General features: G+C 30.1%; 1 protein-coding gene across 5 annotated transcripts in view; it reads left to right on the top strand.

Annotated features, from left to right (window-relative positions):
• Positions 1-12,251, top strand: part of Ranbp16 (Ran-binding protein 16) — a 197,760-nt gene that overhangs the window by 4,009 nt on the left and 181,500 nt on the right. For all 5 annotated transcript variants that reach the window (XM_087155667.1, XM_016069988.4, XM_087155669.1 and 2 more), the window contains exons 2-3: positions 1,568-1,714; positions 11,486-11,579. In XM_087155667.1, the coding sequence (XP_087011793.1) occupies positions 1,568-1,714; positions 11,486-11,579 (241 nt within the window). The remainder of the gene's footprint in view (positions 1-1,567; positions 1,715-11,485; positions 11,580-12,251) is intronic.

Below are 12,251 nucleotides of genomic sequence, written 5' to 3'. Positions count from 1 at the left end.
GTTGCATGTTTCTTTGATGCTGCGGGCTCTTCGGTCTCTTCACTGAGCCTTTTCTTTTTTCCAAGGACGTCTGTTTCGTATTAATTTTTGCTAACTTGTGAGTTAAATTTGTGCAGACACAATACACACGTACACCAAGCACTGTTAAACCTGAGAAAGTACCGGTGAACAGAGAGAGGGGTGATAGACACTTTCTTTTTACAAAAAACAAACAAAACCGCATAAAGCACTCAAAACAGTAGAGAGGAATCATGGTCACGTGGTCTTTGGGCGACTAAATGGCAGACGAGCCAGCTTCTCTTTTATAGCCTTACTATACACTCTCGGTGTGTGAGGCATCAGAATCGAGAGTGAAGACGAAGTTCTTTATTAGTTCCAATGCAAATGTCGCGTCACGCTTTCGTTTTTTATTTATGATATTTACAGTTACGATGATTGTTTTTTTTTATTAAAACTAATCGAATGAGAAAATAGTTACAGAAGATTTCTTTTTTTTAACTTTTTAAAACATTAAAAAATTTATGTTACTACCATCGAGGGCATCTTTTTTTTTTAAATAAATAAAAATTTTAATGGAACACAGATATTTTTAATTTGAGGTATAAACCAAGGAATTTAAATTCAGTTTCAATGAAATGGGCGGCCCGGTACCATTTGATCCGCGGACCGGGGGTTGGGGACCACTGCTCTATTTGATGCATTAACTCTAACGTTTTTTCAATCAATTTTTCCTCAGTTATCACTATTATCATATATTTTTTTAAAATCTTGCTATTTTTAATACAATATTTATTACAACTCTGCAGAGGATCAAAATTGTGATGGCATGTCTTCGGATCATTCTCAGGGATGTTCCCCAGACCGTCGCCAATAGCCCATTGTGCTGCTCTAGTACAACGTAAATGAACTACAACAACATAAATCTTGAAACGTGTATTTAATTAACCCCTTTTTGATTTGTCTGATTTCTATGATTTCATTCTAGTTGCACATGGTATTTTCACCTATCTTTTTTCAGTTATTGCTGTGGATTCCAAATTTTTAAATTGTTTTCTTTGATGCAATAACAACTTGCAAAGTTGGGAAAAAGAGGAATATGTAATTTTTTTTCAATGTATATATTATTTTATTTGTTAGTTAGAAAAAATTTCTTAGACAAGAAAGCTTTTCTTTTTCTCATTAAATTTTATATACATAAATTTTATGTTTTTTACTTATGTACATAAAAATGACAGTCTTTTATTTATTTTGTATGTACAAAAAGGTAAAAATTAAAGCACTAAAACAAAATGAGAAATTTTTTCTAGATAATTTTTTCTTCTAGCAGTCACATGTCTGTGTATGTTTTTGATGGGATCAAATACATTTTTTTTAATGATTTTGGGTCTTAACTTTGATTATTGGCTTAAGTTAAATACCTGGAAGCTGTATCTTGAAAACCTCTAAATAGCATGGATTTTCGAATTTATACTGTGTATATATATATATATATATATATAACAGAAGTCATAACTGAACATCTTTTGTAATTAGAATTTGTCTAATGATATGAGTATTTCTTGTTTAGGAGTTGGTGCAGTTAGAGGCATTATGCAAGAAATTTTATGATGCAAGTAATCCTGAAGAAAGGGCCACAGCAGAAAAAGCCCTTGTCAATTTTGTTCATGCCCCAGACTGCTTGATGAGATGTCGAATGCTGTTAGAAAGGGGAGATGTAATACTTTTAATTTTACTATTTATTTGTTGTAAAAGTATGACTTATTAACATATTTTGTCGATAAATTTTTCTATAATCGGGGTTGGAAAAATGCAAAATATTTTTCCAATATTTCAGCAGTCCTTATCAAACGCCTGATTAAATATAACATAGATTTTTACTTAACTATTATCTATTAATTTGCTATTTTTTTAGCTGATTTAAAATAATGTACTTAATGTTGTTATTTAATATATTCCTTTATTTAATGTATCATTTAATATTTACTTAATCCACCAAATCCATGTTTTGATAGCTTTTTTAGTTGGTTAAATAATGTAATTATTGAAGCAGTTAAGATAAAAAGTTAGAAGTACTTTTTTTTAATATCTTGTTAAAGATGCATTCTCTTAGGTACAATCAAAAGCATGAACAAGAATGAAATACTTTTCTGAACTTGCACTTTATATTTCACTTTATTTTCAGAATTTATTTTTCTTTCTATATTTTAATATCAGTGTAAACAAATTTGCATTGTATATATGCATTGTGTTTTTATTCATAATTGATAAATTTTTTATTTATAAAAAAAATATGAAGTTATTTTAAATATCTTAATTTTATAGTATATTATTTAATACTGCATTATGTTAATAAGCATATTGTTAAACTCAAAAGCCCTTACATTTAAGAAATGGGGAAAAAGTATTTTGTTCCTCCTTTATTATTATGCCACTAATACTAAAACATACTTTAACTAGTTTTATGAGATTTGTCAATTTTGTTTCTTTTCACCGTTCTGTTATCTTTATACGTTTTTTAAATCAATAAAATATATTGCCTTTAATCAGATGTCTGCTTTTTAAAATGAAAAGTGTCAAAGCGTTAAAGCATCAAAAATGGTTAAAACGGTTGAAAACCTAGAAGGATTATTTCAATGTCATAATCTTGCGAAGTTTTTACGATTATTATAATCATTAGTTTAATGTGTAATATATGTGGGAAAAAGCAAAGACCATAAATAATTTAATAAGACATTTATTACTCAAATATGAGACAAATAGCATTGAGACAAAACAATTAAGATGAAAGATAAGACTGGCTGCCTCACAGTTGAAAGTCAATCATCTTTCTTTTACCTTTGCTATGTGAGAATACATGAATGTAACAGCTGTTTGAGTTAGAGTTAATGGGCTATGTGATATGCACATCCAGCGAAAAAGTGTGCTTCATACCAGTTTTGTATGTGAAATATGACAATTGAGGCTTTTGCCATAGTTATATTATCTTTTAAAGGGCATTAATCGACAGATTTTTTTAATTTTTTAGTGTTTGTTTATCAGTGTAAAACAAAAAGAGGCATATTTGTCATAAAATAACCATTTTATATCTATGTAAAAATTGCTTCAGGAACTTTTTATTTTATGTGATATAAAACATCACTGATTGGATTTTAATGCTCATCGAAAATATAACTTTGGCTAAAAACAAATTAGTCATATCATGAAATTTTGGTTACTAGCATTTTTCAAACCCTAAATAAATAAAGAGAAAAAATCCATTGTAAGAAATGAATATCCTCTTTATTTGGGTTAATGCTCTGATTCCACAATACAGTTTCACAGTACCTTCTGATACAATTACATACTCATTTTTACAACTTTTTATGGAAGATTTACTGACACATACTATATATATATATTGGCTGCTCAAAACAATTAAAGGATAGGGTAAGTCTTGTATAAAATAACAGTAAAAGCAATTTTTTTTTGCATGAAATGGAATAAGAGAGTCACAAATGCAAATTTAGGCATCGAAGACAACACTTTAGCAGCAGTGAATTTGATTTGACTTTCAACTTAATGTAAGACCAAATGGAAAAGACTGATTGAAGCACGTTTTGAGGAGTCTTAATGAAGTAATTTAACCGAATTTGAAGCTTGGAGAGTTGTTGGCAGGTTAGAGGGAGCGAATCACAAGTTGAAGTAGCAGAGGCCATTGGAGTTTTACAAAGTGTGATTTCTAGGATCTGAAACCAACTGTTTTTTGGAGACTGGAAATGCAGGCCGAATATCAGGGTAAGGGCGTAGATGTGCAACAGTACCCAATGAAGACTGTTATTTAATGCTAACGGCTCGTAAACATCAAAAAATAAATGCCACTCTTCTTCATCAACACTTTTGCTCGGCTACTGGCACCGCAGTTTCGACTTAAACTGTCAGAAACTGCCTTCAGGCTGTAGATCTGCATGCTTGCCAACCAATGGTGCGTGTCACATTAACAGCAAGGCACTGTTACGCCTGCAGAGAGTGGGCAATAGAGCATTTGAGCTAGTGGAGAAATGAATGGTGCAATATTCTTTTCTCCGACGAGTTTTCTCTGACGGACCACCCTTAACATCTTTTAATCTAATGCTCGGATCTTTATGTTTTAAGACTCAATCTTGAAGGTTCGACAGGATGACCTGAAATATGATAATTAATTAGTGCATATGATAATTTTAAGTTACTATATCAGACAGAAAAACATTATTTCTCTGAATAAACATGCCTTTTTTCGACGGATTTGGATTTCTGACCCCTTTCAAATATAAGGGGTAGTCGCAATCTGAAAAATATTCTCCTAATAGTTTGCTCAATAGAGCTTTCTAAAGTATAGACCCCTTAATGTTAATCTTACTTTTAGCTTTTTTCGCCATAGATCAAGAAGTTTAAAAGCTAATTGAAAACTTTTTACACAAAATTATAAAATTCATTTATCCAAAGATAATTCTATGCAAAAAATGACTTTTAAAAAAAATATTTATTATTTTTTATTATTTTACTTAATATTAGTCGAAATCATTTTGAATTGTAAGGTATACAATATTTTACATCATTTTATCGAATATACTTTACATGGCAAAATACAAAATCTGAATGAAATTGGTCAAAGAGATCCTGAGAAAACAAATTTTTAAAGTACCACTTTTTTGAAATTTAATTTCTCAGGAACTATTCAACTAATTTCATTTAAATTTTGTATTTTTTCTTTGAAAATTATATTCTTTTATTCAATGTAAAAAATTATATAACTTAAAATTCAAAATTTTTCTTTCTATCCTTAAATAAAATAATAAGAAATAGTAAATATTTGCAAAAAATTATTTTTTGCATGAAATTATATTTGAATAAATGGATTTTATAATTGTGTGCAAATATTTTTCAGTTCGCTTAAGAAGTATACAAAAATTAAGGAGCCCAAGCTTTGCAAAATTTAAATTTAGCATTAAGGAGCCCAAACCTTGGACGTCTCTCCTTACCAAACTATTGGATCTATATTTCCCAGATTGCGGTTACCCCCATATTTTGGGGTCAGAAATCTGAATCAGTTGAAAAAAGATATGCTTATTAAAAAAAAAGTATGTTTTAGTGTCTGATTTCATAACTTAAAATATCACCTGCGCTAATTAATTAGCATATTTGACGTCAGCCGCTTGAGCCATTAAGAATGAGCCCTCGGACATAAAGATCCAATAATTAGGCCAAAAGTTATTTAGGATAGTCCATTTTTTATTTTGTGCACTGTACATGAATATTTTTAATAAATCGCATCTGTAATATATTCCTTGATCAATAAGTGAATTCTAATTTACAAAAATATAAATGTTTGTTTAAATGAGTTAATAATCAATCAATCAATCAATTCAAGAGTTTAGTTAAGTTGCTATCAATATTTAGTACAGTTATTAGAATAAATTTCCTATTTACATATTATTTAAGTACCGTATTTTTCGGCGGAAGCCCCGCGGCGATATCGAAAAAAAAGTTGTTTTTTTCCTACATGCGGCGCTTCCGACGAAATATTTTTTAGTAGCAAAAATTTTTTTCAAGGAAAGTTATTTAAGATTAAATAATTTTTTGAGAGAAAGACTATAAAAAAAAAATTAATAACGAAGTCGACGAAATATTCGCCCGTATTGCGATTTGTTGCAGAGCATCGGCAATTATAATTTGAGCGAATGAAAAGGAAGTAATAGGACCCTAATTCCGACACTCACGGGACTGACGAAATGCCGAAATTCGGATCTCTTTCGGAAATTCCAATATGTCCTCCAAATATCCATTGTTAATTTCAGAAAAACCAATTAATTTAGTCAAGTTTCGATCGTAGATTATGATGGGGTGAATTTAAAACTGGCCCATCTTAAGAAATTTTACTAATCAAAATAATAATCTATATAATATAATCAAGAAGAAATAATCCGAATCCTATGAAGAAGAAATAATCGTTTCTTCTTTGGAGCAAGATCATAGTTCTCGTTTTTTCTTTTAGATAACATTTTGTTTTAACAAAAGAGGCTTACCTCGCAAGAAAAAAAAGCTAACAAGGAACTGCAAAAAAAAAAATTTAACAATTAATGCTAAGAAACTAACAATGAATAACGACAAAAAACAAGCTAAAAACTAATAAAGATAAAAAATTAAAAAATAAGCAAACAACTATTAACAAGAAAAAAAAAACAAAGTAGCAGTTAATAACTAATAAAAAGCGGCAAAATAAAAAAAATTTATGAATGGAATAAAAAACTGCAAAAGGGATAGAATTCATTTTGTTGTCCACATGGTACTTTCAATGTCAACTGGGTGTGGCCAATTTATGGTCAAACAGAGGAGGGAAATGTGGGGGCAAATCAGTAAAGCACAAGCCCAGCTGTCAAGATTGATTGATCAGTTTTTTCCAACTTGCATTTCTTTATTTTGTTCATTGGAAATGCAGGTGTTTTTACTTCTCAATTTATTTTAAACTGCTTAAGAAACAGATGTTTCCTTTGATACAGATTTATTATTTCAGGGCTTAATCCAGGGCGATTTTGGTACCGTTTTTCGGTACCTTCACAAAATTAAAAAAAAAAAAAGCGATACCTTCACAAAATTAAAAAAAAAATCGGTACCTTCACAAAAGAAAACCAGTACTTCAACAAACTTTGAAAAAAAACGCATCTTCACGAAAATAAAAAAGAAAGTTAGAAGGAATTAAAGTGCTGAATAGTTTTCCGAGCGGTTCACGGAAAAGTGGATTCACAGTGAGCGCCGTATGGTACGCCATCGGACGGCGTTCCGCGCAACCGCACTAGCTCGAAAACAGGCTTGATATGCTGACGTCACTTCTCCTAAATACGCCATTCAATCGGAGTGAGTGGTGAAGTTTTTATACTAGGCAACCGGCTAAATTGAGCCAGCGTGTAAACAACTCAACTCATTTTCCCAGACAAGTGTTTTTGTTATGATTTAGCGTAAAACGTGTTCTATGAACAAGATTTATGAAAAGTTTTTATAATGAAGCGAGGAAGAAATTTAAGTGGAGCGGGTGGCTCACGGAATAGCGATTATTATATGAAGCGTTTACGCACGATCGATAGTATAGGAACGAAATCAATTAAAACTTTTTTTCAGTCTGAAAAAACTGAGGAGAAAACGTCACAACAGTCGCCGTCTGAAAAAACCGTCACAGTTGATAACGAGGCACAGTGTATTAAAAATGCTACGGAACCAATGATTGAAGAGCAAAACAATTCAAGTTTTGTTACAAAAAAAAAATTTTTTTTTATTTTTTTTAAATCAATACTTAATTTTCACAAAAATAAAAAAATTTTCACAAAAATAGGTACTAGGATTGAAAACCTGGATTAAGCCCTGTATTTTTTTTTCAAGCTTTTTTATTTTTAAAAGATAAAATAAAGTAAGTTACCAAGTTAATTCCAAATAAAAAGAATATAGCTGATTTTTTTTTGTCTTATCAATATAAATTTCTTTAAAGAAAAGAAATTAGATCAGATTAAGTGCAGAATTTTGGAATGCTGGATTAAGGATCCTATACCCCTTTAAAATATAACTGATTGATTCCTCCTAAACAGCTCCAGTAGAAATGACACGTTGAGGAGCACGTGTCATTCTTTTAAACATTTTCTTCTCTTTCTAAGTTTGGTCACATTGGGTTATTTCCATTGAAGGAGAGGACATTCTACCAGGGCTCGAAAAAACTCAGAAATTTTACTCGTCCCCGAGGACGGCTTGTCCAACAATGTACCCGTCCTCCTTTGAAACTAACCTGTAGCTTCTAAATAAATAAAAATATAATTTTCTCTTATTTATTACAAACATTTATATAAATTGCACAATGAATTAGTAGTTACTAGGATTACATTATACAGTAATAAAGGAAATACTAGGTTACTAGTAGTTACCTAGTATTTCTGTTATGAAATAATTTCTTTCTTTTATGAAATAATTTAAATGACAAAGGTCAAGTTATCTGGAATGTCAATTTATCCGAGGGCACTGCGTTTTTTTAAATGAATAGAATATGACGTTTGCCAGTTCCACAATCTAGCCAATGATTTACAGAGGTTTCTGCACAGAAATCTGAAAGGGGTTTTCCATTTAGATAGATGTTCATAATTGCGTATAACGCTTCTTGTTTAAGACCAGTACGTAATGTGTTTTTTTTTTGTAAGTTCATTGCTGAAAAGCCCCTTTCAACCGCTGCAGTACTCCCAGACAGAGAAATCATCAATTCCAACATGCGTAGTATGTTGCTGTATTGTGGGTCATTTTGCTGCCTTGTAACTTGTAGGACTGTTGTAAGATAATGAAAATTGAAAATATATCACGAACATTAACAGGAAAATGGCCGTCCGCGCGGACGTCGGATAAGAGAAATTCGTTGTTCGCGGGGAATTTTTGATCGCCGAGGACGGGCTGTTTTTCGAGCCCTGCATTCTACCCACTAAAATTACACCCCCAAAGATTGTGAAAGTGAAACTTATTTCCCCTTCGCTCATTCCTTCAGAATTTTTTTGGGGCCTGTTTAGTTATTTCTTATTCTTGTTATTATTAGTTATTTCGTTATTATTAGCTGTTTCGTTATTATGTAGTAGTTTTTCTTCAAATTGTAAACGGTAATATTTTAAAATCTTTCTTTTAATAAATTTTTATTTTATTTTTCTTACTACATTGTTTTACGGATTTCCGTAATCAGTTCAGCGTTAATTCAGCTACTGAACATAGATCATATAAATATTTTTTTGCTGTTCTTCTGTTTTTTGGCACGGTGCCAACTGGTAAGAACAACTTTATTTTATATCGTTTTGTTGTTTTCTTTTTTTTTTCTTTCTTTTTTGCTGAAAGAGAACTTTTTTTGTTGCTTTTTTTTGCTGAAAAAGAAATTTTTTATTATAATTTAGAAATTAAAACTTTACTTTATGAAATGCATAAAAAATTTTTATTATGCTGATATTCTAAATGGTAATTTAAAGGTCTCTTCTAAAAGGATGCTGATATGGGCGGTTTAGCGCAATTGCGGCGCTTACTATAACCTTTTTTTTAAAAATTTCATTTTTATCGATGTGCGGCGCTTTCGCCAAAAAATATTGTATGTTATAATAGTATCAGTATATCAACATTCTAGTCTATACAGCTGAGCATCTATCAAAAGAGCAGTTTTGAATTTCAGTCTTATTCATGCAAAACTGAAAATTGAACTTCAAGTATGTATAGAGGTATTTATGGTATAGAGGGCTTAATTTTTTTGTAATCACTTGCTTTGAGGAAAAGAGGCGTTAAATTGAAAGTAAATGAAAACTTATTTTACATGTAAAGAATAAGATGATTGTCAAGTGGTTTTTTTATAAGATGATTGTTTTTGTATTTTAATTTTTATTAAATAAACAAATTAAGGGATTGGATAAATCGCAATTTCAAGCATTTTTATTTATAATTATTTAATATTTTCTCCATCAAAATTTAGATTTTTGACATTAATTTTCAAAAGAGAAGGAATTACATGTTCAAATAATTCAAGAATATAATTTGTAATTTTACATACATATTAATTTAAAATTATTTCATATTTGTAATGGCTAATAATTATCCTTCCACCAAAATTTTGGGTATTCAACTACTAATGTTCAACTGATTAGTTTTGTAATTTTGAACCCAATGCAGAAGACAAGGGAATTTCTAGATCAAGTAGTGGGTGAAATTTTACCTTCATGTAGGACTCTTTGATGGAACTAACCTGCATTTGCGTTACATGGAAAGGAAAATCACGAAAACCTTTCATGGTTAAACCAACAATGGCAAGGGGACTCTTAACCTATGAGGGGTTTTTGACAATTGTCCAAAATTATGTGAAAAGTTTTTTTTAATATGACGGTTAAAACCAAAGAAAACCGTCACTTGTCAAAAACTTGTCATCGATATTTTTGTAAAGTGTTAAAAATATATTTTGAGTGCTTGAAAAGTGCTTATTTTTTGTTGAAAAATTTGGCTACACACCCTGAGTAACCTACTGCAATGAATGCTTTCTTGCTCAACTGCAGAAGCCACTGAAAATTGCCCCTTCTGCTTACTATATCTATATATTTTTTTTATGTTAGGGAATTATAACACTTTTACTAGAATGTCTTGTGTAAAGCAGTTTAAACTATAATTTCCAGCTGATCTTTGATTAGCATAGAATGGTCTGAATTTTTAAATTTTAAGTATATTTATGTAAAAGAGGTTTTTTTTTCTCTAGATCTTTTCTTCTTAACATTTGTTAAATTGTATAAGGAAAAAAATTAATATTTAACAACATAGACATTGCATGTAATTTGTTATTTATGACATGAATTATAATAATGAATTTATTCCAATATATAAATACAATCCTTTTAGATTTTTGATGCATGGTTTTTGACATTACAGTTTTATCCATAATTAAAACCATCAAAAACTGACACATGTCAAAAACTTTTGTACCCCGCCTTAAATATTTAATTTAAGAATTTATAGAAATTCAGTAAATCAAGAACAATAAATATTTATTTTATAAAATTTAATTATTTATCATGCTATAAATTGTATACTGCTAAATATTGATATTACTGTAAATAATGCTGAAGTGGGACATTTTCATATTACAGGAAAGCAAGGGGAGAAATTGCTCTTTTATATGTGTAATCTAAGATAGCGTTTAGATGTTGTGTGTTTATTTGCATGTTAAGTGGAGTTGTAAAGTAAAATTAAAGCATATTTTAAATATATCTAGTCTTTATTCTTTTTTATTATTGCATTAGTATATTTATGGTATAAAAATTTTGTTAAGAACAATAAAATATGTTTTTATGAAATACTTTTGAATGGTTAATTACTTTTAATTTGGGGCTTAAGCAATTATTTGACCTTCTGTTTTAAATACATAAAAATCAACCTTGGAAAAGAAAGAAAACGATTTTTTGTCAAAGTATTTTGAGCCATGTGGCTAAAAAAGAATGGTTATTTGCCATCTTTATTTTAATTGTAGCATTAGTTCAAGATATATTAATAGTTTAATTAAAGGTTTTTTATTATTGCTCTTAAAAAAAACTGATTTCACAGAGTGGTGTTTGAATTTTTAACCAATACAGTATTGCCAACGGAATATGTCTGGTCTTATCTAGTGCAAAGGTACTATGACCAAGATATCTCTACCCTTATGCTAAACTAAAAGTTTTAAAAACAAACCCGTTCCACTTTTAAGTTAATTTTTTTAAAGAGGAGGCAACATTGATTCTTTATTAATTGATTCTATATTAAAATAATACATGGGATAATATCTTCTTTAGAAATCAATTTCAAAAGAATAAAAAAAGCAGTAATATTTTCAAGGGAAGGAAAGATAAAAAGTGCCGGGACAGATTGAGCCACTCAGTAAAAACTTGAAGAACTTTGTATTGGTTTAGCATCATCGTATTAAGAAATTATTTTTCATTTCCTTTTCATATAGTCTTCTTATGCTCAACTCCTTGCCGCTACCACTCTTACAAAGCTTGTTTCTAGAAGTCCACAGACTCTAACTTTGCAACAAAGAATTGAAATAAGTATGTACAACAAATTTTATAGCTCTTATTTGTCGGTCACAAATTCATGTATTTTATTACTTTTAAGATTTATAACAAGCATGAATAAATGGTTTCTATGCATATTAACCAAAGTTGCATTTCAGTAGTTAGTACCGCAATTTCCTGAATATTATTCATGATAGCGCATAATCCGCAGGTATTTCACATAGCCCAAAGGAAAAATCTAAGTGGATAACCAATGCTGTAATAGAATCTGCTGATTTTGCACTAGTTCATTTACTGCAGCAATCTACTTTTTATGATTTAAATATTTTAACTGTGCAAACCCCTCTCACTGGCAGAATCTGCGTTACATGTAAGCCTGAGGGCATTAGCAGGGAAACAAGCAAGCAGACACGTGATAATATTGAAAGGGCATTTACACTGGATACAATAAAAAGTGTGTGTGAATTTGGAGATGAGTGGAGAGTTTTTTTATGGGTAAATATATTTCATCAATAAAGTTCGTGTTCGCATCTCCAAATTTGCAAGCGGGAATTTTCCCCCTACAATGTGAATGGTCTCTTATACTTTCATGACTGATGGAAGTTGATAAGAAATTCACAATGTCTGATATGAAGGAAATAATTTTGACAGATTATTCGTGCTGCCAGTTTTTCTGCAGTTATGATTTTCATGGTTTTTAATAGG

Source organism: Parasteatoda tepidariorum, chromosome 12 (assembly GCF_982258835.1).
Source record: "Parasteatoda tepidariorum strain Cologne lab strain chromosome 12, Ptep-v5.0, whole genome shotgun sequence".
NCBI classification, from domain to species: Eukaryota; Metazoa; Arthropoda; class Arachnida; order Araneae; family Theridiidae; genus Parasteatoda; species Parasteatoda tepidariorum.
The sequence above is the reverse complement of the archived record's forward strand: the minus strand, read 5'-3'. Positions and strand labels throughout refer to the sequence as shown.